The sequence below is a fragment of the Terrapene carolina genome, unplaced genomic scaffold (assembly GCF_002925995.2).
Source record: "Terrapene carolina triunguis isolate 2854851 unplaced genomic scaffold, T_m_triunguis-2.0 Scaffold97, whole genome shotgun sequence".
NCBI classification, from domain to species: Eukaryota; Metazoa; Chordata; order Testudines; family Emydidae; genus Terrapene; species Terrapene triunguis.
The window spans coordinates 8,534,462-8,562,048 of record NW_020664448.1 but is presented as its reverse complement, the minus strand read 5'-3'; the positions used below and the strand labels follow the sequence as shown (position 1 = coordinate 8,562,048).

The following is a 27,587-nucleotide window of genomic DNA, read 5'->3' as shown; positions in this document are numbered from 1 at the left end:
AGTAAATAATACTTCCTTATTTACTTTCTCCACACGAGTCATGATTTTATAGACCTCTATCATATCCCCCCTTAGTCGTCTCTTTTCCAAGCTGAAAAGTCCCTGTTTTCTTAATCTCTCCTCATATGGCAGCCATTCCATACCCCTAATAATTTTGTTGCCCTTTTCTGAACCTTTTCCAATTCCAATGTATCTTTTTTGAGATAGGGCAACCACATCTGTATGCAATATTCAAGATGTGGGCGTACCATGGGTTTATATAGAGGCAATATGATATTTTCTGTCTTATCTATCCTTTTCTTAATGATGCCCAACATTCTGTTTGCTTTTTTGACTGCCGTTGCACATTGAGTGGATGTTTTCAGAGAACTATCCACAATGACTCCAAGATCTCTTTCTTGAGTGGTAACAGCTAATTTAGACCCCATCATTTTATATGTATAGTTGGGATTATGTTTTCCAATGTGTGTTACTTTGCATTTATCAACATTGGATTTCATCTGCCATTTTGTTGCCCAGTCATTCAGTTTAGAGAGATCCTTTTGTAGGTCGTCGCAGTCTGCCTGGGACTTAACTATCTTGAGTAGTTTTGTATCATCTGCAAATTTTGCCACCTCACTGTTTACCCCTTTTTCTAGATCATTTAGGAATATGTTGATTAGGACTGGACCCAGTACAGACCCCTGGGGGACACCACTATTTGCCTGTCTCCATTCTGAAAACTTACCATTTATTCCTACCCTTTGTTTCCGATCTTTTAACCAGTTACTAATCCATGAGAGGACCTTCCCTCTTATCCCGTGACAGCTTACTTTGCTTAAGAGCCTTTGGTGAGGGACCTTGTCAAAGGTTTTCTGAAAATCTAAGTACACTATATCCACTGGATCCCCCTTGTCCACATGCTTGTTTACCCCATCAGAGAATTCTAGTAGATTGGTGAGGCATGATTTCCCTTTACAAAAACCATGTTGACTCTTCCCCAACAAATTGTCTACGTGTCTGACAGTTTTGTTCTTTACTATACTTTCAACCAGTTTGCCCAGTACTGAAGTTAGGCTTACCGGCCTGTAATTGCTGGGATCACCTCTGGAGCCCTTTGTAAAAATTGGCATCACATTAGCTGTCCTCCAGTCCTCTGGTACAAAGCTGATTTAAATGATCGGTTACAGACCACAGTTAGTAGTTCTGCAACTTCACATTTGAATTCCTTCAGAACTCTTGGGTGAATACCATCTGGTTCTGGTGACTTATTACTGCTTATTTTATCAATTTGTTCCAAACCCTCCTCTATTGACAACTCCATCTGGGACAGTTCCTCAGATTTTTCACCTAAAAAGAATGGCTCAGGTTTGGGAATCTCCCTCACATCCTCAGCTGTGAAGACTGATGCAAAGAATTCATTTAGTTTCTCCGCAGTGGCCTTCTCGTCCTTGAGTCCATTGATCCCACAGGTTGTTTAGCATGCTTCGTGCTTCTGATGTACTTAAAATTTTTTTTGCTATTACTTTTTGAGTCTTTGGCTAGCTGTTCTTCAAATTCTTTTTTGGCCTTCCTAATTATATTTTTACACTTCACTTGCCAGAGTTTATGCTCCTTTCTATTTTCCTCACTATTTCCACTTTTTAAAGGATGCCTTTTTGCCTCTCACTGCTTCTTTTACTTTGTTATTTAGCCCCGGTGGCACTTTTTTGGTTCTCTTACTATGTTTTTTTAATTTGGGGTATACATTTAAGTTGAGCCTCTATTATGGTGTCTTTAAAAAGTTTCCATGCAGCTTCCAGGGATTTCACTTTTTGCGCTGTACCGTTTAATTTCTGTTTAACTAACTTCCTCATTTTTGTGTAGTTCCCCTTTCTGAAATTAAATGCTACAGTGTTGGGCTGCTGTGGTGTTTTCCCCACCACAGGGATGTTAAATTTAATTATATTATGGTCACTATTACCAAGTGGTCCAGCTATATTCACCTCTTGGACCAGATCCTATGCTCCACTTAGGACTAAACCAAGAATTGCCTCTCCTCTTGTGGGTTCCAGTACTAGCTGCTCCAAGAAGCTGTCATTTAAGCTGTCAAGAAACTTTATCGCTGCATCCCGTCCTGAGGTGACATTTACCCGGTCAACATGGGGATAGTTGAAATACCCCATTATTGAGTTTTTTTTATTTTAATAGCCTCTTTAATCTCCCTGAGCATTTCAGTCACTATCACCATCCTGGTCAGGTGGTCAGTAATATATCCCTACTGCTATATTCTTTTTATTAGAGCATGGAATTACTATCCATAGAGATTCTATGGTACAGTTTGGTTCATTTAAGATTTTTACTTTATTTGATTCTACGCTTTCTTTAACCTATAGTGCCACTCCTCCACCAGCAATACCTGATCTGCCCTTCCAATATATGTTGTGCCCTGGTATTACTGTGTCCCATTGATTATCCTTATTCCACCAAGTTTCTGTGATGCTTATTGTAGCAATATTCTCATTTAATACGAGGCACTCTAGTTCACCCATTTTATTATTTAGACTTCTAGCATTGTTATATAAGCACATTAAAAACTTGTTACTTTTTAGCTGTCTGTCATTACATGATGTAATTGAATGGGTGTTTTTTTCATTTGACTGTTTCTCATCAGATCCTACCTGTATTTTATCATCTTCCATCCTCTCCTCCTTTTACTAGGACATAGGGGAGGATCTATTAAAGGAGATTCTCTAAGGGATGTCTCTGTCCGAACCACGCTCTCCTCCGCACCTGTTGGCCTTCCCCAAGCTCTTAGTTTAAAAACTGCTCAACGGCCTTTTTAATTTTAAGTGCCAGCCATCTGGTTCCATTTTGGCTTAGGTGGAGCCCAACCTTCCTGTATAGACTCCCCCTTTCCCCAAAGTTTCCCCAGTTCCTAATACTAAACCCCTTCTCTCTACACCATCGTCTCATCCACGCATTGAAACCCTGCAGTTCTGCCTGTCTAACTGGCCATACGCGTGGAACCGGAAGCATTTCAGAGAATGCTACCATAGAGGTCTTGGACTTCAATCTCTTACCTAAACAGCCTAAATTTGGCCTCCAGGACCTCTCTTCTATCCTTCCCTATGTCGTTGGTACCTACATGTACCATGACCACCGGCTCCTCCCCAGCACTACACATAAGTCTATCTAGATATCTCGAGAGATCCGCAACCTTCGCACTAGGCAGGCAAGTCACCATGTGGTTCTCCCGGTCATCGCAAATCCAGCTATCTTATGTTTCTAATGATCGAATCGCCCATTACTAATACCTGTCTCTTCCTGATAACTGGAGTTTCCTCCCCCGGAGAGGTATCCTCAGTGCGACAGGATACCACAACATCATCTGAAAGGAGGGTTCCAACTATGGGATCGTTTCCCTCTGCTCCAGTTGGGTATTCTCTTTCCCTGAGACTCTCATCCTCCTCAGCAGCACAGAGGCTGTCAGACTGGGGATGGGACCGTTCTACTGTGTCCCAGAAAGTTTCATCTGTGTACCTCTCTGTCTCTCTTAGCTCCTCCAGTTCCGCCACTCTGGTCTCCAAAGCCCGTACACGGTCTCTGAGGGCCAGGAGCTCCTTGCACCGAATGCACACATACGCCACCTGCCCATAGGACAGGTAATCAGACATGCTGCATTGGGTGCAATAAACAGGATAGCCCCCACTCTGTTGCTGGACTTCTGCCTGCATTCTCTTTTGACTCCTGAAGCTCGTTCCTTTGTTGTTGTTTTGTTTTTATCAGGGGGTGGTTTTGGCTTTAAGTTTAAAGAATGTGAAGTGTATCTAGCCACCCTCACACTCCTTCTGTAAACTCCCTCGCAAAACTCACCTGTTAGCCGCTCCTGTTATATATACCATGCGGCATATTTCAGTCAAGCAGCAAGCACAACCCAAACACACACACTACAGGCAACAAACTTACCCCAAGGGTCACGTAATTGCTCCTCCTTCACCTGAACTCCCTCGCAAAACTCCCGTTAGCCACTCCTGTTCGCTAGCTCATGAAAACTGCTCATGTATTGGGACAGTGCTTTACAGCAATTTTACACTCTTATTTGGTTCTCTGCAGCACAAACCTGTCCATTGATGGAAGATGGATGTGGTGGGGAGTGCTGTGAAGGGAGTGAGAGGGTATGTCTGTGCTGTGGCTTGTGTCAGCTGACTTGGGCTTGCGGGGATCGGGCTGTACAATTGCAGTGGAGGTGTTTGGGTTCAGGCTGGCACCTGCACTCTCAAACCCCATGAGGATATTTTATTGCAGTGTAGACATACCCAGAGTGTGATCTTACTGTGATTTCCACGGGTTTTTTTCCTTAAATAATTAAAACCCAATTTTATTCTGACACTGCCTTACGTGGCATGGATATCTGTGCTTTTAATCAGACAGCCAAGGCTGTTTCAAAGGAGCAGGGAGTTTATGTCAAAGCGTGTAACCAAGATTGTCTTTCACTTCCCGAAGACCTTCACTGTGTTGCCATTTACATTTTAACTGTTTATTTTGATTTTATATAAAAATAGCCCTGCATTATGTTCTGCTCACTGGGTGACTTGTTTTTAACAGAGGCTAACGTGAATAGCGTTTGCTGCTTTCCTACAGTTTCCTCTGGGTATCTGAGTATTTTTCAGCCTGTTGTTTTCCAGGCAGTTTGTCTAAGCTGTGACACAGGACAATAGCAGAGTTCCTCTCCAAGATTTCCCTTTTGAGTGTTTCTAATCACAAATGAGACAAACGGGCTAGAAGCGGGTGATTCATTTAAACAACGACCGCCTATTCAGAACAAGTATCAAGGCTCCGACAAAATAAAACAAGCCCTAGTGAAACAAGTGAAAGTATAATATCTTGCTCTTATCCGCGAAGAAGACACACTAGCAGTCTGCTTACAATGGTACAGTCACAGTTGAAGAGGTGCTTCCTCGCTGAGTCCCTGTTCTCAGGGTTTTCTGAAAAAAATGGGTTGTAAATTCCCATGCCTCTCCTGTGTTAGAGTAACCACTGGGGTAAATGAATACTGGCCCCTGCCATATGACAAGGTATTAACCCTGTCTTGGGTCAAGGAGCTGGGCCAGGAAGTACAGTCATATCTTAACAGCTCTCCTGTATGTCATGCTATTATAGACTGATTTCCTTTTGGCACTTCATAAAATGATTTAATTTCCGAATCTAACCTTTGAAAATTAATTTAAGGTCTTATTTAAGACTCTAGCTTATCTTTATTGCCATAAGGGCAGGCAGAACTAGGCACAAACACAATAGGAGTCCAGCCTTCTAGACTGTTTGTAAAAAATTGAAGCTGCGAGGAGGAAATTGAACACTAAAACCACTGAGATTTTACGAACTTTTTTAAACCCAAAAATGAAAGGCAAATTCAGTTATTTATCATAATTACTTTGCAATTATTTAGCACTTTAACATTATCTAATTGTCCTTGAGTATTTCAAGGTTATTAGAAAAGTTCATGATCCAGTGCAGTAAGAGATGGAAATATATCCCAGTTCACCCCTTCTGATAAATGGCACCCGACTTTTCTCATTCAAACAGATCATACTTGGGATTTAGCATCTTCTACAAGTATCAACGTTCTGAAAAGAATACAACAAACACCCATTGGAAAAAAAATGTTGGTGCACAAGTTGAAGCCCACTAACTTAAAATGGGAAATTAACTCAAAAAGCAGCGTTTCAGTATTGCCAGCTCTTGTGATTTTTTTTTTTATCGTGACTCTAGCAATTTTGGGGTGTTTCATTACCTGTCTCATGAAGATGTGTTCACATGTGGCCAACTCATGAATTTTCCCTTATTCAGCATGGCCACCATCTCATGTTATTACCAATGGGTCACGTCACCACTTCCCTAAAGTCTATCTCAGCAGTTCTCAAACTGTGAGTCGGGACCCCAAAGTGGGTCGCAACCCCCTTTGAATGGGGTTGCCAGGGCTGGCTTAGACTTGCTGGGGCCCAGGGCTGAAGCCCGAGCACCAGGGCCAAAGCCAAAGGGCTTCGGCCCTGGGTGGTGGGGCTCGGGTTGCAGGCCTCCTGCCTGCTAAAGCCCCACCTGAAGCCCCTTGAGCTTCAGCTTTGGCCCCACCTGCTTTGGCCCCCCAACCTGGGGCAGAGGGGCTGGGGTGGGCTCAGGCTTCGGTCCCCCCTCCGGGGGTCGTGATGTAATTTTTGTTGTCAGAAGGGGGTCGCGGTGCAATGAATTTTGAGAACCCCATGTCTATCTGCATCTGGAAGTGAGGCTGCCCCTAATAAAGTCCCACAGTTTGGCAGCCACTTTGCCCATGGGCATGGCTTCAGTCTGGTTCAGGGAGCTGAGCGGGACACAGGGACTGTGAGGAGTAGCCAGCAGAGACTCTGTGCAAGGTAGATGGGGGAAGAATGAGTGGAGCAGGAGGTCTATTTAGGGGTTCAGGGGAATGTGGAGGCAGTAGGGAGGTTGAGGAGTATGCAGAGGACAATGTAAGAGTGGGGGAGGAGGGATAGCTCAGTGGTTTGAACATTGGCCTACTAAACCCAGGGTTGTGAGTTCAATCCTTGAGGGGGCCACTTAAGGATCTGGGGCAAAATCAGTACTTGGTCCTGCTAGTGAAGGCAGGGGGCTGGACTCGATGACCTTTCAGGGTCCCTTCCAGTTCTATGAGATAGGTATATCTCCATATATTTAGTGGGAGATGGTGGGATAGAATGGAAACTCCCTCTGTTTGGGGGTAGGTGGGTGAGTAAGTGGGAGACCCCTCTGAGCAGCCAGGGAAGGGCAGTGTTGCCAACTCTCATGAATTGATCTCCAGTCCCGGGATTTTGGAGCCCACCTGGGGAGCTGTCATGATGACACAAGACGCTCCCATGATTCAATCCCATGATTTTCAGAGCTTGGCACATGGGCAGAACTCCGTGGAAGAGCCTTGGGGCTGAGGACACAGACCTGCCCTGCCTTCATGTGTGGCCCCGTAGCAGAGAGAGGGTCCTGGGGTAGCAGGAGGAAGGGGAGTGGGGAGCCGGGACAGTAGTGCTGCTGCATAGAGATGTCCCAGGGCAGCCGGAGGTAGAGAAGTGTTGCTGCTGCATCAAGACTGTGCTTGAGGAAATGGATGGCAGTTCCCATCTTCGGGGTGAGGAGAGGGTAAAGGGGCTCCAACTGAGCAGCCAGGGAGAGGTGTGTTTGTGTACATTAAAGGTTGATATTTCAACCTGAAATTCTCACGTGCACACTCATTGGCAGGGGAATAGAAGGGAGTTAAAAAGTCAAAAACAGATTAAAACCATTTGATTATTTTTTTAAATGATGGTTTTTGATCTTGAGGTTGGCAGTACTGAAGTTTTAGGGGTAGATTTAAACAAAACCAAATTGGCACTGAGAAGGGAGAGAATTTCACCAAACCATGGGAGACACAAGGTGGCGCTTGATCCTTTATATGAACAAGAATGAAAGTATAAGCAATCTCAAAATGGAAATCCAGAGTGAAATCCTAGCTATTGTAATATAAAAGCTTGATTTCTACCTAGCTTTTATTCCCTTTCCTTTTTCCTCCCCTCATAAAAGGTAAATTGCATTTTATTTTGTAAACTACTGGTGTGTCTTGTTGGCATAGACTTGGGGATGGTATTTATTATTTGTATTATGGTAGTACCCAGAAGCCCTAAACAAGAGTGGGGCCGAGTTGGGCTTGATGCTCTACATATGCATCTCTACTCTGAAGAATTTATGGCAGTGGTCCCCAAACTGTGGAACCCAGCCCCTGGAGGGGTGCAGAGGAACATCAGGGGGAGGGCCACACCGGGCCTGGGCCAGCTCCCACAAGGGGGCAGGGAGGGAGCACCCCCAGCCCCACTCTGCCTCCAGACCCACTCCTGCCGCCGGCCCCCACTCCACTCCTGGCCTGGGCGGGGGTGGGCACGGACACATTCTATTACTGGTAAGGGGGCGGCACAAGAGGAAGTTTAGGGACTACTAGTTTATGATCTACAGAGACAGGACAAGCAAAAACTGGGTAGGGAAAACAGGCACAGAAAAGCAAAATAACTTGCCTGAGGTCACGCTGCAGGTCAATAGCAGAGCTAGGAATAGAATCCAGGTCCCGCGAGTCAGAGGCAGGCCAACAACCACACTGCTTCTCAAAGCAGGAGGATATCCTCTGTCCTTCCTGTGTCTGTCCACAGTGAGGAAATAATTCAGACAGGATGAGCACTTGGAGGGTGTCTTTCTTTTATTTAAGTTCTTTTTTGGCTGTTCGCCAATGGAATCACTAAAGTAAACTCAGTTGCAAATGAAATATCCAACTATGTAAAACAAAGCTGTTATTGCATAGAGGAATTCTGAAATATAAGCCATCACAGCAACGCTTTAGAGCCCTTCCAGAATCTCCAGGTGGTAAATAACATTGCAGTTTATACAGTAAAAAATGGGTATAATCTCCTCTGGAGGAGAGAACTGAGGTCCTGACTTTGTGATCATTAAAGTTCAGCAATGCCATTTGATTAGAGAAAGGTTCTTAGTCCTGATGCTCCATCCTGTTCCATATAGGTTGTTATACTATGTTTATCACAGTAGTATGTGATTGCCTTCCTATAGTGTATTAAGCAATGTGACTAACATCTGCCACTTGTTTGTTCTCTCATCCTCTCCCCGGGGCAGGTGTGTGTGTGTGTGGGGTGAAGTATGGCAAATGGAGTATTTTGGTTTGGATAACAACATCCATATAATAAGGCAAGGTCAAGGAACTGTGCTTTGCACTTAGAGTGGAAGGTGGTGAGGTTTGTGATGGTCTGTAGTTACTGGGGCATTTCATTATGCAGTTTCTGACCAGCCCTCAAATAGGCTCTCACTCTTGCACAGGTGAGCGTTTACTCTTATTGTAGAAAGTTCCATTGTGCCTAAGAAGTGAAGTTCTTGACTTCGGTCTTCACCCCGGCGCCTTAGCTGATCTTTTAGATCAGGGATTGGCAACCTTTGGCACGCAGCCCGTCAGGGAAATCCGCTAGCGGGCCGGGCCGGTTTGTTTATCTGCAGCATCCGCAGGTTCGGCCGATCGTAGCTCCCACTGTCCGCAGTTCGCCGCTCCAGGCCAATGGGGGCTGCGGGAAGTGGCGGCCAGCACATCCCTCGGCCCGCGCCGCTTCCCGCAGCCCCCATTGGCCTGGAATGGCGAACTGCGGCCAGTGGGAGCTGCGATCAGCCGAACCTGCGGACGCTGCAGGTAAACAAACCGGCCCGGCCCACAAGCGGCTTTCCCTGACGGGCCGCGTGCCAAAGGTTGCCGATCCCTGTTTTAGATACTCAAAATGGATATAAGCTAGGGTAATTATATTCTGTCTACCTACATTTTCATCTGGCGATTTCAAGTGGATACAGTCCTAAACTGTTTCTGTGCACTGTTAAATAGTTGCAGTGCTCCATCTGGAGGTGGCTGCCTTTCAGCTATAGGTGAAGTGTATATTTAGATAGCTTTTGCCAAATGCTTTGTGTCCTTCTGGATCAAAGGCGCTATGTAAACAATAAGATAATAAATATGTTATAATACAAGGATTTTGAAAATTCCTGACTTGAAATAGGGAGTCAATTCTCCTTCTTCTGAGATGTTGTTCATCATTGTGACTTTCCAAAGAACACAGTAGCAAGGGAGTTAACTTTTTACATATTTACATGTCGAACTTTATATATTTGTTCATAAACGCCTGCTATATAGCTTTCTTACATCCCAGGTGTTAACACTCGTTTCAGAAGTGTAAATTCAGTGTTGTGGGTTACCATGGCTATAGGTAAATGCTGAAGTCACACATGGATTACTCCAAAACGGTAAAATAGAATGCTGCTCTGAAGGTCTGGCTTGTACCACTACTGTTGATGACTAGGCTTGTTTCTAACCAAGTTCTCTTAAGTTACATACACTCAGGCTTAAAATTTAAGTTTCTACTATGTAGCCACTCAGGATGAATGTCTTCATACATGTGCATTTAGTAGTAATATCCCTTCTGATAGCTATATTGTAATTATGGGTTCACTAGCAATATAAAATCCTTACATACACAAATACACAGTGTAAGATAGTATAGACCATCTCTAGATCAGTGTTACAGATACCACTTTGGATGATGATTAAAATTAAAATTTTAAAATTCTGCTGTATTCATTTCTGTATCATTGCTGCTGTTTTATTCCTTTGCGTTCCACACTGATAGGACAACAAAAGTGAGTTTTTTTCTCTCGTCATTTTCACTTTTAGATTTCCATGCACTAAGTGCAGTGTTGTTCTTTGGGCTGATAAAACTACAAAGGAAAACCTGTTTTCCTTCCACTGGAAAAAAATTCACACTAAATTTTTTTGTAAAATCTGACCAAAAAAAACTTAGTTGACAGGATCTGTAAATGTTTAAGCTGTGCCTTCCCTTCTAACCCTCTGTTGTCTGTCTATCTTGTTTAACTTTCAGGGATCTTTGTGTTGATTTACCTGTTCTCATCCTAAAAGTGGATTTAAAAAGAAGTGTGCAAAATCTGAGTTGTTTTAAATCCTTTGAGTAAATCTTGACTTTAGCTTTTGACAGTTCCTTGTCTTCAGTAAGCCTGTTCAAAATGGATTATGTAATAGCTCCCGCTGGTGTTCTCAGATTTTTTGCCCCCCTTTTGGATCTAAATTCTTCACTTCTCTAATTATCTTAGCTCTTGATCTCGCACTCTTTTAATAGATTCCAAGGCCAGAAGGAACCATTGTGATCATCTAGTCTGACCTCTGTAAAACAAAGGTCATAGAACTTCCCCAGAAGAATTCCTGGAGTATATCTTTTAGAAAAATATACAAACTTGATTTAAACTTTGTCAGTGATGGCGAATCCACCACAACCCTTGGTAAATTGTCCCGGTGGTTAATTATCCTCACCGTTTAAAAAACTTATGCCTTATTTCCAGTCTGGATTTATCTCATTTCAACTTCTAGCTGTTAGATTGTTACCCCTTTCTCTGGTCGATTGAAGAGCCCATTATTAAATATTTGTTCCCCATTAGGTACTTATAGATTGCAATCAAGTTACCCCTTAACCATCTCTTAGTTAAGATAAATAGATAAAGGAAGCTCAATCTATTTATCTTATCACTGAGGCAGACTTTCTAATCCTTTAATCATTCTCAAGGCTCTTGGCTGAACCCTCTAAAATTTATCAACATCCTTCTTGAATTGTGGGCACCAGAAATGGACACAGTATTCTAGCAGCAGTTGCACCAGTGCCAAATACAGAGACCATATAACCTCTCTGCTTCTACTTGAGGTCCCCTGTTTATGCATCCAAGGATTGCATTAGCCTTTTTGGCCACAGCTGATTATCCTGCACGACCTCCAGATCTTTTTCACAGTCACTGCATCCCAAGCTACAGTCCTGTCTCTTGTAAGTATGGCTTATATTCTTTGTTCCTAAATGTATACTTTACATTTAGCCATATTAACATGCATTGTTTGTTTGCGCCCAGTTTACCAAGCGATCCAGGTTGTTCTGTATCCCATTAATTACCACGCCCCCATTTTTTGGTGTCACTGCAAACTTTATCAGTGATGATTTTATGTTTTCTTCCAAGTCATTGATAAAAATGTTAAATAACATAGGGTCCAGAACAGTTCCCCACAGGAGCCACTAGCAACACACCTACTTGCTGCTGTTTCCCTGTTTGCAATTACATTTTGAGACCTATCAGTTAGCCAGCTTTTAATTCATTTAATCTGTGCCATGTTCATCTTATCTTGTTCTAGTTTCTTAATCAAAGTGTTGTGCAGTATCAATTCAAAAGCCTTACAGAAATCTAAGTATTTCATCACCACTATTACCTTTATCAACCCAATTTGTACTATAATAAGAAAAAAATCAAGTTAGTTTGACAGGATCAGTTTTCCATAAACTCATGTTTATTCGCATTAATTATATTACCCTCCTTCAATGCATCATAAATCAAGTCCCATATCAGCTGTTCTGTTAACTTGCTTGGAATCTATGCCAGACTGACAGGCCTATAATTACCCCGATCATCTTGTTTACTCTTTTTAAATATTGGCACAACATTAGCTCTCTTCCAGACTTCTGGAACTTCCCTAATGTTCCAAGACTTATTGAAAATCAGTGTTAACAGTCCAGCAAGGTCCTCATCCAGCTCTTTTAAAATTCTTGGGTGCAAGTTACCTAGACCTGCTGATTTTAAAATGTCTAACTTTAGTAACTGCTATTTAACATTCTCCTGAGGTACTAGAGATTCTTGTCTCTCTGGACATGTATAAACTTTCAAACAGTTGCAACTTTAAAGTCAGTGGAAGCTGCATGAATAAATCTCCCTTGCAGCACTTAGACAATGTATTTGATCTTTTGATTTTTAAGTTCTTTTGATTTCTTGACATTAATATTTAGCACTTGCATGTTCAAAGTACTTTACAAACATTGGATTCTCTCCTGCAGTACTTCTGTAATAAACTGGCTTAGCTCCTAGTAACTGGTCCTATCAAGGGTGACCTGATACTTATTTACTGCTTAAATGAGTTACTATTTTGTCGCAAGTAGAGGTACTTGTGCTTTTGGTGCTGAAGATCTGGAATTTGATCTCTGTGGCCAGAAGTGTGATGTCTGTGTGTTTATATGGCCACTGTTTGTTTACTGTGTTCAGGCCAAATCAAAGGGAATTTGTTTGAATAAGGACAGCAGAATTGGGCTTATTAACTAACCCTCAGCAGTGCTCTGAGGAAGGTAAGTGGGGTTAATACAACTTTAGAGATGGGGAGGAGAGAAGAAACAGACACAGAGCCCTAAGGGCATGTCTATGCAGCATTTTTGTAGCGAGCCTCCCAGCCCAGGTCAACAGACTTGGGTTAGTGGGGCTCATGCTAGTACTAAGGGAGAAGTGTGGGCTTCAGTGAAGGAGCTGCAGCCCGAGCCACAACATAAAAGCTCTGTCTATTCGGCTATTCTTAGAGCTCTACCATGAGGCCTGCTTACCCGACTCCATCAACCTGGGCTGGGAGGCTTGCTCCAAAATGCTGTGCAGACCTACTCTAGGTGACAACCACGACCAAGGATCAAGATCAAGCATCTTTTGCAAAAGATGGAGTTGTCAGGGGAGGGATGTGTATGTATTTATGTCAGTGGTTAGGGTACTGGTCAGGTTTAAGGCCTTGCCCTACTTGGTAGAGAGCAGAATTTTCAATCCCACATCACTCCAAATCAGGCAGAGCAGGGACTTGAACCTTGGTCTCCCATTGCCAGTTTGCTAAACCATCTGACATTCACACTTACCTTCTCAAGAAGCTTAAAGATAAGCCTCCTTGGTGTAGCTTTCTGATATTTACATGAACGCTAAATGGCTCAGACTTATCCTAAAGTTATGTCTGATCTTCTTTGTTAGACACCAAGACTAATCGTATGAGATAATGACCCCAAACTGAAACTATGGATTTGGCAGCTGCTTGTCTTCTAAACAAACAAATTGAGATTAAATACCAGAACTAAAACTATTCACAAAGGGTGCAGGGAAAAATATATACATCGAGGAAAGCAAAAGGATCGAATACTTGACCACTTCTGATTTTATTTGACCAATGGTTAACCAGTCAATTGGCCAGTTATTTTTGGACCAGTCAAAACCCTAAATCTAGTTCATAAACTCTCAGGCAAGGACCTTGTCTCTGTTTTCCATGTCTATAAGGTAAAATGCACACATATGGCATTATATGAATAGCAGAATGGGCCTGAGGCACATTGGATCTAAACTTCCTCTATGTTCAGTGCTGCTAAGGCCCATCTCTAATAACCGCACCCCCAAAAGTGAGTGCGGCAAAAGACTTTTTGCAAACTTGTTAGGTTTTGAAAATAAACCATTTTAAAATGTCTTTTTTTATTTATTTTTTTTAAGTTCAAATCCTGATCTTGGGCCCAAGCAAAGCCTGGGGTCTTATCCCATTCCCTGTTCGTACATACCAACCTTTTAAACAGCTTGCGCACAAGGCCATGCAGTTTGCTATCTTGACTGGAATATCTGGGTTCTGGTAGTCCGGAATTAGGCTCATCATTTGAGCTGCATGGGGAAGTTTGCACAGCAGCTGCTCATGCTACACATGGCTTGATCTAGTGCTCAGATGCCTCGCTTCTGTGAGCACTATATCCGCTTGCAAATGTTTTCAGAACAAAGGCCATGTTAAAAGAGCCCAGGTTTTATGGGGCACATGAGGGACTGTAGAGGCTGTATGTTAACGACAGAAGGCAGCAGGCACAGATGTTCATTCCAGCAGATGTCAGGCTTCTACCAGCAGCACGCCGTAAGCTACTGCCAATGTCCTTGTTCTACTGGTCCAGCAGGGAGACTGACAGAGAGAGATGAAGCAAAGATGCTGCTCTCTCCTAGAATAATTCAGAGTGATCCAGTTACAGGCTACCCTCACTCCCAGGGCGGAAGCATCAAGCACTGGTTTCTAAAGCAAAAGTGATGGTGCTTTAGGACTTGGCTATGACTGGAAATTCACTGAAACAGCTACTCCAGAATAGTTATCTTGAGATAAGCCCCCATGTGGACACTCTTATACCAAAATAAGAATGTCCACATAAGGAGATATTCCAGGATAGCTATTTTGGTAAATTTCCCAGAAGGGGTGGTGCCAGTCTGGTGGGGGGGGGAGGGGAGTTTGAGGTGGGCTGGACCAAAAATTGGGGGAGGGGCTGCGCTATACACCTTGTGGGCATATATGGGAGCACCGAGGCTCCCCCGTCCCCACGCTAGGCCTGGGGAGAGCATAAGGGCTCTGGCCTCTCGCAGCCTTCACCCCGGAGCCACCCTGGGCTCCGGACCTGGGGCTCGAGTAAGCCCCGCACACCTCACGTTGCCCGCTGCCCCGAGGTATAGCTTGGCTCAGTTCCTGGCAGCCCTCGGACAGACATGGCGGTGGGACCGGACCCCTCACAATGTCCGATGGCCCCTGCCTGCCCTGCTCGCAGCAGCAGCATCCCCTGTGCTCCCAACCATGTGCTGTTTCATCATGTGCCCGCCTCCTCTTTGCAGGGTGCCTGTCCATCTGGAACTTATCCCTTCACCCACATTACCTCTGTTTGGGGCTCTCCGCCCCTCGTCTGTGCCCCCCATTCCCTTAACTATGCCTCCCTCCCCTGTTGGTGATCCCTGCTCCCCTATGCATCCTCCCCTCCCCTCACTGCAAGTCCCACTCCCCTATGGATCCTCCCCTTCTGTGAGCCCCTCCTGTGTGCATGCTCCCTCCCTCCCCTATGCATGTTCCCCTTCCTTGTTCTGTGACCCCCTCCCCTAACAAAGCCCCGCTTCTTCCCTCTGTGATCCCCCCTCCCTTATGCATGCTCCTCCCCGTCTCTCTCCCTGCATGCTCCCTCCCCTTCCATTTGTTATTTCCAGGCCCCGACCCATTCCTTGTGCTCAGTATGTCTCCCTTACTTCTCCGCTGGTGCTGCTGGCAGTGGCGCTGCCTTCAGAGCATCACCCCTGTTTCCCAATGTAGACAGGCTCTCCAAAGGGTGGGGGGAAGGATATATATAAATGTTTGTGTGTGTGTGTAAAGTAGCATAAATGAAGGCTGAAAATTTCACCTCTGTAATCCAGGGTAAATTTTCAACATTATAAATAGGGCTCTACCAAATTCAGGGTCCATTTTGGTCAATTTCATGGTCATAGGTTTTTAAAAATTGTAAATTTCATGATTTCAGCTATTTAAATCTGAAATTTCATGGTGTTGTAATTGTAGAGATCCTGACCCAAAAAGGAGTTGTGTGTGTGTGTGTGTGGGGGGGTGTCACAAGGTTATTGTAGGGGGTGTGTGTTCCAATACTGTTACCCTTAATTCTGCACTGCTGCTGACGGCGCTGTCTTCAGAGCTGGGCAGCTGGAGAGCGGTGGCTACTGGCAGGTGCCCAGCTCTGAAGGCAGAGCCGCTGCCAGCAGCAGCGCAGAAGTAAGGATGGCATGATATGGTATTGCCACCCTTACTTCGGCGCTGCTGTCTGCGGAGCTGGGCACCCAGTCAACAGCCGCCACTCTCCAGCCACCCAGCTCTGAAGGCAGCACAGAAGTAAGGGTGGTAATACTGTGCCCCCCCCCCACAATAACATTGCAACTCCCTGCAACTCTCTTTTGGGTCAGGACCCCCAATTTGAGAAATGCTGGTCTCCTCTGTGAAATCTGTATAGTATAGGGTAAAAGCACACACAAGACCAGATTTCACGGGGAGACCAGATTTCACGGTCCAAGATAAGTTTTTCATGGATGTGAATTTGGTAGGGCCCCAGTTATAAAGCTAATACTACTGCTGTTTTATGTAGAAAAACATCTGCTCACCCCGTGGAAAATTTTGATAAAAATGGGAGGAAAAATGTTTTATTGAAAACATTCAGTGGAAAACTCTGAATCAGAAATGAAAACGTTACCATTTTTCAGCTGTAAACTGTTGAAAACCAAAAATATTTTAGCTAGGAAAACTTCAGTTTTGGGTTTTCAGTATTCCATCAAATATGTTCTAGGAAACATAATTCCTTGAAAATTTTCCATGTAGTTGAAAAAACTACTTTGTATTTTTCCCCGCCACACCTCTCCAAAAAAACCAAAACAAAAAAACCTGTCAGAAAACTTTTGACCAGCGCTGCCATTTACCCCCTCACTCTTCTGCCTTCCACCTTGCCCCATTTGTTTATTTCATACAGCTCTTCTGTCTTGTCATTACTGAGATGTGACCCTAACAGCATCCCAGTGCAAGAGGGCAAGGGGTTTACTGGTATCTGGTAGCGAGTTTCTGCTGGCCTGACCAGTGTACCCCAATTCATTAATGTCATAAATTGTATCTGATAGGTATCATTGAAAAACGAATAACATGCTGATCATTAATAGTCTTTCCTGAGGTAGGTACAGTAAATGCCCAAGGGACCATACAAATAATGAAGGAAATGCAGAACTAAAATATGTTTACCAGACAAGTCTGGGGACTGGGTAAACTGGTTTCTCACAGACAAAGGACAAGCCAGCATCTCCAGCCAGGTGTCATCAGTCAATTAGTATCACATCAGGAGGCCATTCATTTGCATCGGAGAGGGCAGGAACAGATTGATATACATTTTAGCAAATATCATCAGGAAAGAAACTAGCATGGAACTTCCTTTATCACCAGACCCCATGTCTCCTTCCTCACGGCTTGAATGAACTTTATTTTGGGGAGTAACCTTCAGAAGAATCCATTTCAAAGTTTCACTATCTTTGGGGAGAGATCTTGACTGGGTGGGGGAGTCAGCCATCTTGCTCTTTGGGCGTGCGGTAAGAATTTTACTTTGAATCAAGAGTGTAGTTTTGTTAAGTCTTAGTCTCTAGAAAGCATTTTTCATCTTTATTTGCTTGTAACTATTTCTAACTGTATTCTTTATACTTGAACTCACTTAAAATCCTACCTCCTTTTGTTAATAAACTTGTTTTACTTTTAATCTAAACCAACCCAGTGCTCTGTTTGAATTAAAGTGATACGCTGTGAATTTCCTCTCTTTAGAGGAACGAACGAACCTTATTATCCAGGAGAGGGCTGGACATTACAGAGCACATGGTTTTGGGAAATTTTGGGACTGGGAGTGTCGGAGTCACTAGACTAATAATAACCATCTAATTAGCCACTAGGCTAATAGATACCAGAGTGTGGCTGGGGTGTAACAAGCAGATGGCTGGAATCAGTACTGAGCCAGAGTTGCTTAATACACAGATGCTCAGTGCGTGCTTGTCTGCTGGGTGTTGCTGTCCAGGCTGTGAGCCACAGCAGCAGAGCATTTAAGGCACCTAGGGTGACAGCAGGCTGTGACGCAACCACTCACTGTTTGGATTGCACCCCAGAACATGACACAAGACTGTAAGCAATATAGGACAAAGACTGTATTTTTACTACGTTTGGAGAGCATCTAGCAAATGGGGTTCTGATCCCTGATGCAGGTCTTCTAGATGCTACTGCAATATCAATAGTATGGGAGGCCTGAACTTCTGGAGAGCATCGCCTTTAAATAGGATGCTATTAAACTGCATATATCTTTTGTAACTGAGATTAAATTTCACTTCCGCCTTGAGTGTACAGCCTTCATCCAACCCTGGCTAACTGTCTCTTGGAGAGGAAAAACTTTAAATCAATTTCAGTGTATTAGAGTCAAAGATTCTTGGGTTTGTTTAAGTTTTTCAATCTTGGTGAATCTCATCTTGAATGTCAACACTTTTATTCCTTGACCCTATTAGACCTTTCTGAAGCTATTTGATTGTTTGTTTGTTTTCTGTTCATCCCCACAGATTGATCATTTTGGATTTGAGCAAGATCTTACATTCCAACAGCGGTACCTAGTAGCAGATCAGCATTGGAGAAAAGACAATGGATCGATTCTCTTCTACACTGGCAATGAAGGCGATATCACCTGGTTTTGCAATAATACGGTGTGTATAAAATAGATTTTTGTTCTCTAATATTCCTCTTACTTTTACAGTGTGGCATATTAGTGGGAGACAGACTCAGAATACATATTTTAAAATCCAAGTCTGCAGTAATTTTGATTAAAATAATAGTGTGCCTTGAGGAACAGTGAGCTAAAAGAATAAACAAAATAAAGGAGTTTAGGGCCTGATTCAAAGCCCATTGAGGTAAATGCAAAAGGCTTGTCAATCAGGCCTTGAGAGGAAGGATGATATTGTGGTTGAGACACTGGACTGGTTATCAGGAGATTTTGGTAAGTCACCTCACATCATGTTGCTTTAGATTCCCCATCTGTAAAATGGAGTTGAGTCTAGATTCATTATTCTTTTTGAGGTGGTCTGATAGTAAGTTGATGATCACCAGAGTACAGTCTATTATACATAATATTAATAACTAAACATCCGTGCCATCACACAGACGTGGTAGTTGGGCCAAGTAATCCTCCATCAGTGCACTCCATACAAGCAATGAAATTGTTGCATATAAATTAGCTTTAGAATTAGACTGGTGATTGTGATATCAGAGGTAACTCAACCAATGTCTAGGACTGTCACCATGGGATAGATACATGCCTTGCTGCCGCATGGATATAATTCCTCAAGTCAAAATGGCTGAGAATTTAAAAAATGGGATGGTAACAGATTTCAAATCCCAGTGGTGATAGAACCTGGAGATGTTCTGAACAAAAAGAGCTTTCAACCATGCTTGTAGCTATTTCCATCACTTCACACTGACTCAACAGATAATCTAGACTTCAGACCGTCACACCTCGGAGTAACATTCTTGGAATCTTATTATATAGACTATAGACAGGGCTTCTGTTTTTCAGGGTTTATTTTTAGCAATTTTTGAGTTTTACATAGATATCCAAAAATCAGGTGAGGTGGAGGGTTGGGGACCTTCTCTTTGTATATACTGCAATATATACATTACTCATTACAGTCATATATGCTTTAGCATGCAGCAGCAGGGACTGCACAGACCAATTAATGCACAACATGTGACTGTGCTTTAGAAATCACACCCCCATAGTATGCATTACTGCTCCATGTAGACAAGCCCCTAGATACAAGTAACCAGTTCCAGTGTTATTCTAGTGTTTCCTGGATGAATACTGATTTCAGGGGGTTATTTATGTCAGGGATGTCTTATTGGTTTTTATCAGTTAAAACCGAAATCAGAAGCCCTATTTATATAGTGTTTGCCGCAAAATGACGTTCATGTCACCTGTAACTTAATCAGAATCCTGAGATGTGTATATCTTTATTCATAGATTTCCCATGAGCCACGTCCCTTTTGCTACAGCAGTCATGGCAGCATTGCCTGAACTGGCTCTGGCACAATATTGGTGTATAGCACTTTCCCTCCACTTGATATGTTTCTCTTTTTGTGTACCTACTTGCCCCATGCAGAATTTTGGCCCTGTGAATATTTTCAGTGATTTACTAAGCCTCCATTACATGCTGTACCTGTCTAGTTCTCTTTACTTTTACTATCCTTAGACAATAGTTGAGTGACTAGTTACGGTGTCAGTGGCATCTTCCCTATTGAAGAGTATGAATTTAATGGGTATATTTAAATGAAAGTGCATAATAATTCAGTGTCTGCTCATTGTTTTAAACATCCCTTTTCCTCCCAGGGTTTTATGTGGGATGTGGCAGAAGAGCTTAATGCCATGTTAATATTTGCTGAACACAGATACTACGGAGAATCCTTGCCCTTCGGAAATAAGTCTTACAGCGTAAGTGCCTTTTCCCACTCCGATCACCCACTGGTTTCAAGGCTGTTGAGAAGAATTGGCTGCTTCCTTTCTCCTTAAAATTCTTTGATGCTAGTGTAAATCCTGCTGGCTTGACTCGTGTGAGTAACCCGGTTGACTACATAGTAACTACTTGCATGAATAAGGTGAGCAGGATTTGGCTCCATGTTTACTAGTATGTGTGGTGTGTGGCAGGAGAGTCACATTTTCTATAACTATCGATTCTATACAGTAGCTTTCAAAAGCCTCTAGGGATTTCTAGAATTACAAGCTACACTTGCAGAGATCAATTCAACTGTTGCCCAAATGTAGCCACCTCTGGTGTGATCTTCAGCAGCTCACAAATTACAAAGGGAAAAACAAAGATTGGTATTTGAAAATCTGTCCCATACTCTATAATATGTTCTTGTTTCAGGATTCCAAACACCTGAATTACTTGACGTCGGAACAAGCTCTGGCAGACTTTGCGATACTAGTTCAGCACTTAAAGGAGACAATTCCAGGAGCCCTAAATGCCCCTGTGATTGCCATAGGGGGTTCCTATGGAGGGATGCTTGCAGCCTGGTTTAGAATGAAATACCCTCATGTGGTGGTTGGGTAAGTGCAGTTGCTGTGCTTAAACACAGATTAGTAATGGCACATAAAAAATGACCTGGAAATAGAGGGATTTGTTAGAAAGACCTAATCCTTCTTTGCATTTATAATTTGCATTTATAGCTATGAATATTGTGGAGGCACTCTTGAAAGCTCAGAGTTAAGATTGTGTTAAATTTTTCATCTAAAACAGGGATTCAATCTCTTACTTTATTCTTCAGCCAATAACAATCTCTTCTGAAATTTACAGAACACAATCTAGCAGTTGGTAGATATAGGCACCCTTCAGTCTCGAGACGCCATGGGTATGCACCCCTGAGTGGTAACGAATTTACTCAGTTGGTTTTATGGCAGCTGCGGCTGTGGCTGAAGAGACCCACTCAAGAGAGACAATCTCTGCTGCAGCTCTCACATTTAAAGGCGATGTTTCGACCCTTTGGGCTCTGCCTTCTGTGAGCTCTTTTCTCCTCTGCTAGGCTGGACTGCTTCCTCTCGTAACTACGGTGACCTTTAAGCTCTTATTTCCAAAGGCTGTGGTCTTGAGTGTGATCTTTCCAGTGATCCACATCCAGGTCCGTTTCTTTGAGTCTCGCTTGCACACATCCTTGAAATGCAATTGTGGGCGCCCTTTGGGTCTTTTTCCAGATGCCAATTCACCGTAGAGGATGTCCTTTGGGATGCGCCCATCATTCATTTGGCACACGTGCCCAAGCCAGTGGAGGTGTCTTTGTTTGAGGGAGTGTTTGCATGCTGGGTATGCTGGTCCATTTGAGCACCTCAGTGTTGGTGACTCTGTCCCTCCAGGAGATTCCAAAGATTCGAGGAAGGGCAATGGATATGAAAGCTGGCAGCTAGTGTTGACTTTTTTCTGAGGATTTTCAAGTAAACCTGTTAATTAAGTTATAATTACTTTAAAATGATCCCTTTTAAGAAAGTTGACTTTTTGAGTCTTCTGGTTTTTTTCAGGCTCCATTGTCCTTAAAAGTTGCAGATGGCAGATAAGATTTTGTCTCTCTCTGGGGCGAGGTAACTTTTTTAAAATTTATTAACAAAAAGAAAAAAGTGATTGGGATTTTTGGCAAAACCCAAAACTCTTACTCGGTGAATATCTGACCAGTGCCAATATGTTTTACAATGGCTATTTTTGTTCCTTGATGCAGCAAATGTAGTTGCGCGTGGGACTCTCCTCACCCCTCAAGGCTTAAAGTGCAGGCAAGCTTTCCCTCGGCTGGCTAGGGAAGAACTTCATATGGGACAGGCCAAGTTCAGGACACTTCACTTGGCTGCCCTCTTTTTTCTGAAGGTCAGGTAGGGAGAAGAGCAAAGAGTCGCATTGGATTGAAAACTCAACACCTCTGTTTACATTCCTCTTCTCATCATGAGGAAAGAGAGAGGCTCCAGGATAAACTATGGTGTTGGAGGGTAAGGGTTTCCCACAATGCCATTGTGAACATAAGCTCTCTTCTTGGTATCTAGAAGTAAGAGAAGCTCCTCTATATGCCCTCCAAATGCTTGAGCCAACCTTACCACCCTGCAGGAGACATGCAAGGGTGTTAGTAGAGTTGTTTGTAACTTACGTGGTCTTTGCCTCAGCAAGCAGACTGCCCAGCTGTCCCAAGAGTTGACTACTGGATGCTCTCTTTCCTTGGACAGCTTCACAGTTCATCATAGGAAGGTTCTTTTGGTGACTTTGCTTTGCAGCGTCTGACGCTCTCCTGCCACAGAGCCAGCATCCATAGCCTTCTGTGGCTTTTATGACCTAGGCAGCCACTGCTATTTTGTATTGTATCAGACCCTATATAGGCTTACTGTATAGCTGTTGGGAAAGGATTGTCTTGTGGTTATGGCACTGGCCTGTGACTTGGGAGCTCTGGGTTCAGTTCCCAGTTCCACAGTAGACTTTCCATGTGACCTTGGGCAAGTCACTTAGCCTCTCTGTGCCCCAGAGTCCCATCTGTAAAATAGGGATAATAATTCTGCCACCCCTTTGTCTGCCTTGTTTATTTAGATGGTAAGGTCTCTGTGGCACAGACTGTCTCTTTAGTGTGTGTGTATGTGTATAATATATATAAGTGCCTAGTATACTGGGCCTGATCTCAGTTGGGCTCTCTAGACACTACTGTACAAATAAATACAAACGTGGACTAAGAGCCTGCAAAATTTTTAAAAATGTTTGAACTAGCATCTTATTCATAGATTCTAGGACTGGAAGGGACCTCGAGAGGTCATCGAGTCCAGTCCCCTGCCCTCATGGCAGGACCAAATACTGTCTAGACCATCCCTGATAGACATTTATCTAACCTACTCCTAAATATTTCCAGAGATGGAGATTCCACAACCTCCCTAGGCAATTTATTCCAGTGTTTAACCACCCTGACAGTTAAGAACTTTTTCCTAATGTCCAACCTAGACCTCCCTTGCTGCAGTTTAAGCCCATTGCTTCTTGTTCTATCCTTAGAGGCTAAGATGAACAAGTTTTCTCCCTCCTCCTTATGACACCCTTTTAGATACCTGAAAACTGCTATCATGTCCCCTCTCAGTCTTCTCTTTTCCAAACTAAACAAACCCAATTCTTTCAGCCTTCCTTCATAGGTCTTGTTCTCTAGACCTTTAATCATTCTTGTTGCTCTTCTCTGGACCCTTTCCAATTTCTCCACATCTTTCTTGAAATGCAGTGCCCAGAACTGGACACAATACTCGGATTGAGGCCTAACCAGTGCAGAGTAGAGTAGAAGAATGACTTCTCGTGTCTTGCTCACAACACATCTGTTAATGCATCCCAGAATCATGTTTGCTTTTTTTGCAACAGCATCACACTATTGACTCATATTTAGCTTGTGGTCCACTATAACCCCTAGATCCCTTTCTGCCGTACTCCTTCCTAGACAGTCTCTTCCCATTCTGTATGTGTGAAACTGATTGTTCCTTCTGAAGTGGAGCACTTTGCATTTGTCTTTGTTAAACTTCATCCTGTTTACCTCAGACCATTTCTCCAATTTGTCCAGATCATTTTGAATTATGACCCTATCTTCCAAAGCAGTTGCAACCACCTTCTAAGTGTTTGCAGATGATTTCTTTAATTACTTGCTCCATTATCTTCCCTGGCACAGAAGTTAAACTAACTGATTTGTAGTTTCCTGAGTTGTTTTTATTTCCCTTTTTATAGATGGGCATTATATTTGCCCTTTTCCAGTCTTCTGGAATCTCTCCTGTCTCCCATGATTTTCCAAAGATAATCTGACATGGCTAAAACTTCCACTTGCTTTGCACTCCATCTTGTGGAATATTTTTGCAAATGTACATATTGTTCATGTAATTCTCAGTCAAGAATGTCACAGATGAATTATAAGCACCTATTTTTAGAAGCTTTTAATTAGAAGACAGCAGCTGTGAGGAAAGTGTTGCCATGAGGACAGAGATTCATTTTTTTAGAGGTGCTAGATGCACATGTTTCACCAAACAATCTTGTCTTTCTGTCTCCATCTACAGAGCTCTTGCAGCCTCTGCCCCAATCTGGCAGTTTGAGGATTTGGTACCCTGTGGCACTTTCTACAGTATAGTGACAAATGATTTCAAAAAGAGCGGGCAGTGCTGCTCAGAGAGCATCCTGAATTCCTGGGGGGCCATTAACCGCATCTCCTCCACAGGTAGGAAGTTGGCAAGACCTTTCAGAAATCATGTTTTTTGAAGGATCACAAAGTTCAAGCAATTTGCCTAGAGAGAATCATTGTAAATTTGAAATTGCATAAAGTGTGAGTGATTGTCTCATGTGTATCATTAATTTTTTTTAACATAGCCTTCATCAGCTGTTATGGATTAGCTTTTACATTTAAAAAATGAACTTTTAAAATGAGACCATTTGGAGTTGACTGTGAAGGTGGAATCGGACACAGGTAGACGATGCTATCATACCACATAGAAACAGGAGACATTTGTTAAAGTAAACAACTACAGACCAAAAAAAAAAAAAAACAACCACCAGATTTCCACGCTGCTTGAGTTCTAGCTTTGTCTACCTTGTTTTCCAGGGCCACACCTTGCAATGGCCTAACATAATCCATGACACATCTGCATGCTCAGTACTGTAGCTAGTTTTTCAAAGTAAATAGCTAGGTTGTTTAAAATGACTAAAAAATAGCAGACCTTAGTCTAGATCTAGAGAGTTATGCTATTTCCTCTATCTGGAATGGGTAAAAGAAAAGAGATTAGCTACCACTGAAATGCTATTTCTGAGGTCTGCTAGTATCGACCTTTCAAAAGGGGAAGGTAACTTAAAAATAGACCTTGCTGCTGGCATAGCATATGGTTTGTACAAGTTTTATAGAGTGGTTTAAAATCCAGGTCCAAACCTCCCTGACCACCGGGAAAACTTCAGATCTGGAGTTGGCTCCAGATCATAACTTAAGGAATCGCTATCACGTTCCAGCGCGGTGCCAACTAGGAAGGAAGGCAACATCCTTAATTTCATGAGAAAAGGTGAAGGGAAGAGGATGGGAGAGCAGACCTTAAAGGTAGTCTGTTTGTTTTTGTTTTTAACCTAGCTTAAAAATAAACAGGAAAGGAGGAAGGGAAAATCTTAATTGGCCATTGCACTATTTATCATTTAGCACTAGGGTGGAGAGATCAGAAGGGATTGCAGCCTACCTAGAGCACAGGGATTTTAAAATTTATTTTCCTGTTCTAGTTCAGGACCCCACTAGAGAAACCAGTATTATAAATTAGTCTGTAAAAATGGGAAACTGAGTCCGAGGGATTCTTAACCAGTCAAAACAAGGGAGAGAAGGGCAAGCGGAGTCCTGTGAGTTATCTAGTTACAGCTCTCGTACGTTCAGCCGGTACGTTCGATGTTTCCTTTCAGAAAAGAAAGGCTTGCTTTGTGGTGTTCACTATGTTAATTTGTCAGACACTATGTTCTCCAAACACCAGCCAGATTTACATTAACCTAATGTGCCTGATATGCACTATCCACATACCTCCGAGTAGTCCATTCACTGAAATACTCGCTGGACCAGATTCTGCTCTCAGGAATGCTTGTGTACACGTGAAGAAACTTCAGTGGCTTAATTACACCGAGGGAAGGGAAAAGGGTAAGAGAGAAGCTGCACTAACAGGGGCATGTTTCGGGTCCTCGCTATCCATAGCCTTTATGATGTATGACTGACTCCAGGGACATTAACCACTAATTTGTATGTCTTCTTGCTTAGATGAAGGTTTGAAGTGGCTTTCCAGCGCATTTCACTTATGCAGCCCATTAAAAAGCAAGCAAGATGCTGCTGTGTTGAAAGCTTGGCTAATTGAAACATGGGTAAATTTGGCAATGGTGAACTATCCGTATAAAGCTGATTTCTTACAGCCCCTGCCAGCTTGGCCCATTCAGGTAAGTGAGCGTCTACATCTTCTATAACTGATTCAGCTTTAGGCTGGGACACGCTGATTTGCTGCAAATTGCTGCTTTTAAAAAGTAAAGAAAACCCAAATGATCTAGGACAGGGGTGGGCAAACTACAGCCCCCGGGCTGAATCCAGCCCGCTAGCCATTTTATTCCAGCCCTTGAGCTCCAGCCGGGGAGCAGGGTCAGGGGCCGCTCCATGCAGCTCCCGGAAGCAGCCACATGGCCCCCTCCGGTGCTCCAGCCGGGGAGCAGGGTCAGGGGTCGTGCCATGCGGCTCCCGGAAGCATGGCCCCACACTCTGGCTCCTATGTGTAGGGGCAGCCAGTGGCCTCCGCTCTGCACACTGTCCCTGCCCCAAGCGCCGCCCCTGCAGCTCCCATTGGCCGGGAACCACAGCCAATAGGAGCTGCAGTAACGGTGCCTGCGGACGGGGCAGTGTGCAGAGCCGCTTGAGGTAAGCGCCGCCGGGAGCTTGCACCCCAGAGCTCTGCTTTGCCAAGGGATCATGTAAAAATGGCTCTTTCTGACTCATCAGATCTGCTGCCTGTGTGTATCGGAGTCGCAGCTGCTTGATTTTAGTGTCAAAAATATGTTTAATTCCTTTTTACTCATGTTGGCTCTGTAGAGCCAATCCTCTGCCCCAAACATTTTTTTTCTCTTTCATCATCTTGTTGGAAAGTCGCTATCGGTCTTTACTTCCCCTCGGCTCTCCTCCTTATTCATACCTTCATCTGCTATGATCTCAGCTGTTGCCTTTCCCTCTTATGATCTTTCCAAATCCCTCTGGTCTTCAGAGGCCCAAAGTGCTAGAACTAGACTGTTTTTGCAGCTGTGTTCTGACCTCCTGGCTGCAGCTCTCCACATCCACTCCCTTATTTGCCAGCCTACTTATTTGGAATGCTTCTTGCCTCTGAGCCACTTCTTCTTGGTCTTGCCTGCCTCTACTCTGTTAACCCCTCAATGAATTCCTCTGAGTCACTTTGAGCTGCTATGAATTACCAATGAAGTACAGTAGGTAAAAGTAAAAGAAATAAAGTCAATACCAGTGTTATCCTCCATTAAACCTAAATTCTGAACAGACAAACTGTTGATCTCCTTTAGTCAGCAGACTTGGTTTTATATGCCACATAAGGGATTGATCCTGCTGGAAAAATCTTGCTAATGTGGGTAGTGTGGTTTATTTGAATGGGACTAGTTACTCACCCAAGCACTTCTGCTCATACAGAGTAGTCCCTTAGGAATGGTCCCTTGGATTTGAGCATGAGGTACTACTCTGGGTGAGTAAGGAAAGCAGAATCTGGAGATGAGTAAGGGATTTGCTGAATTGTGCTTCAATGTGGTTTTCTTGTCATGTCCTCGCACTGTGTATTGTCATGTTG

General features: G+C 43.4%; 1 protein-coding gene across 4 annotated transcripts in view; it reads left to right on the top strand.

The window, feature by feature from the left end:
- PRCP (prolylcarboxypeptidase) overlaps window positions 1-27,587 on the top strand; it is a 61,923-nt gene that overhangs the window by 21,314 nt on the left and 13,022 nt on the right. For 2 of the 4 annotated variants that reach the window (XM_024216464.3, XM_024216466.2), the window contains exons 2-6: window positions 18,286-18,426; window positions 20,103-20,204; window positions 20,638-20,819; window positions 24,306-24,463; window positions 26,021-26,193. In XM_024216464.3, the coding sequence (XP_024072232.1) occupies window positions 18,286-18,426; window positions 20,103-20,204; window positions 20,638-20,819; window positions 24,306-24,463; window positions 26,021-26,193 (756 nt within the window). Of the gene's footprint in view, window positions 1-17,207; window positions 17,284-18,285; window positions 18,427-20,102; window positions 20,205-20,637; window positions 20,820-24,305; window positions 24,464-26,020; window positions 26,194-27,587 lie in introns of those variants that run through there. The other 2 variants (XM_024216467.3, XM_024216465.2) reach the window with 2 other exon arrangements.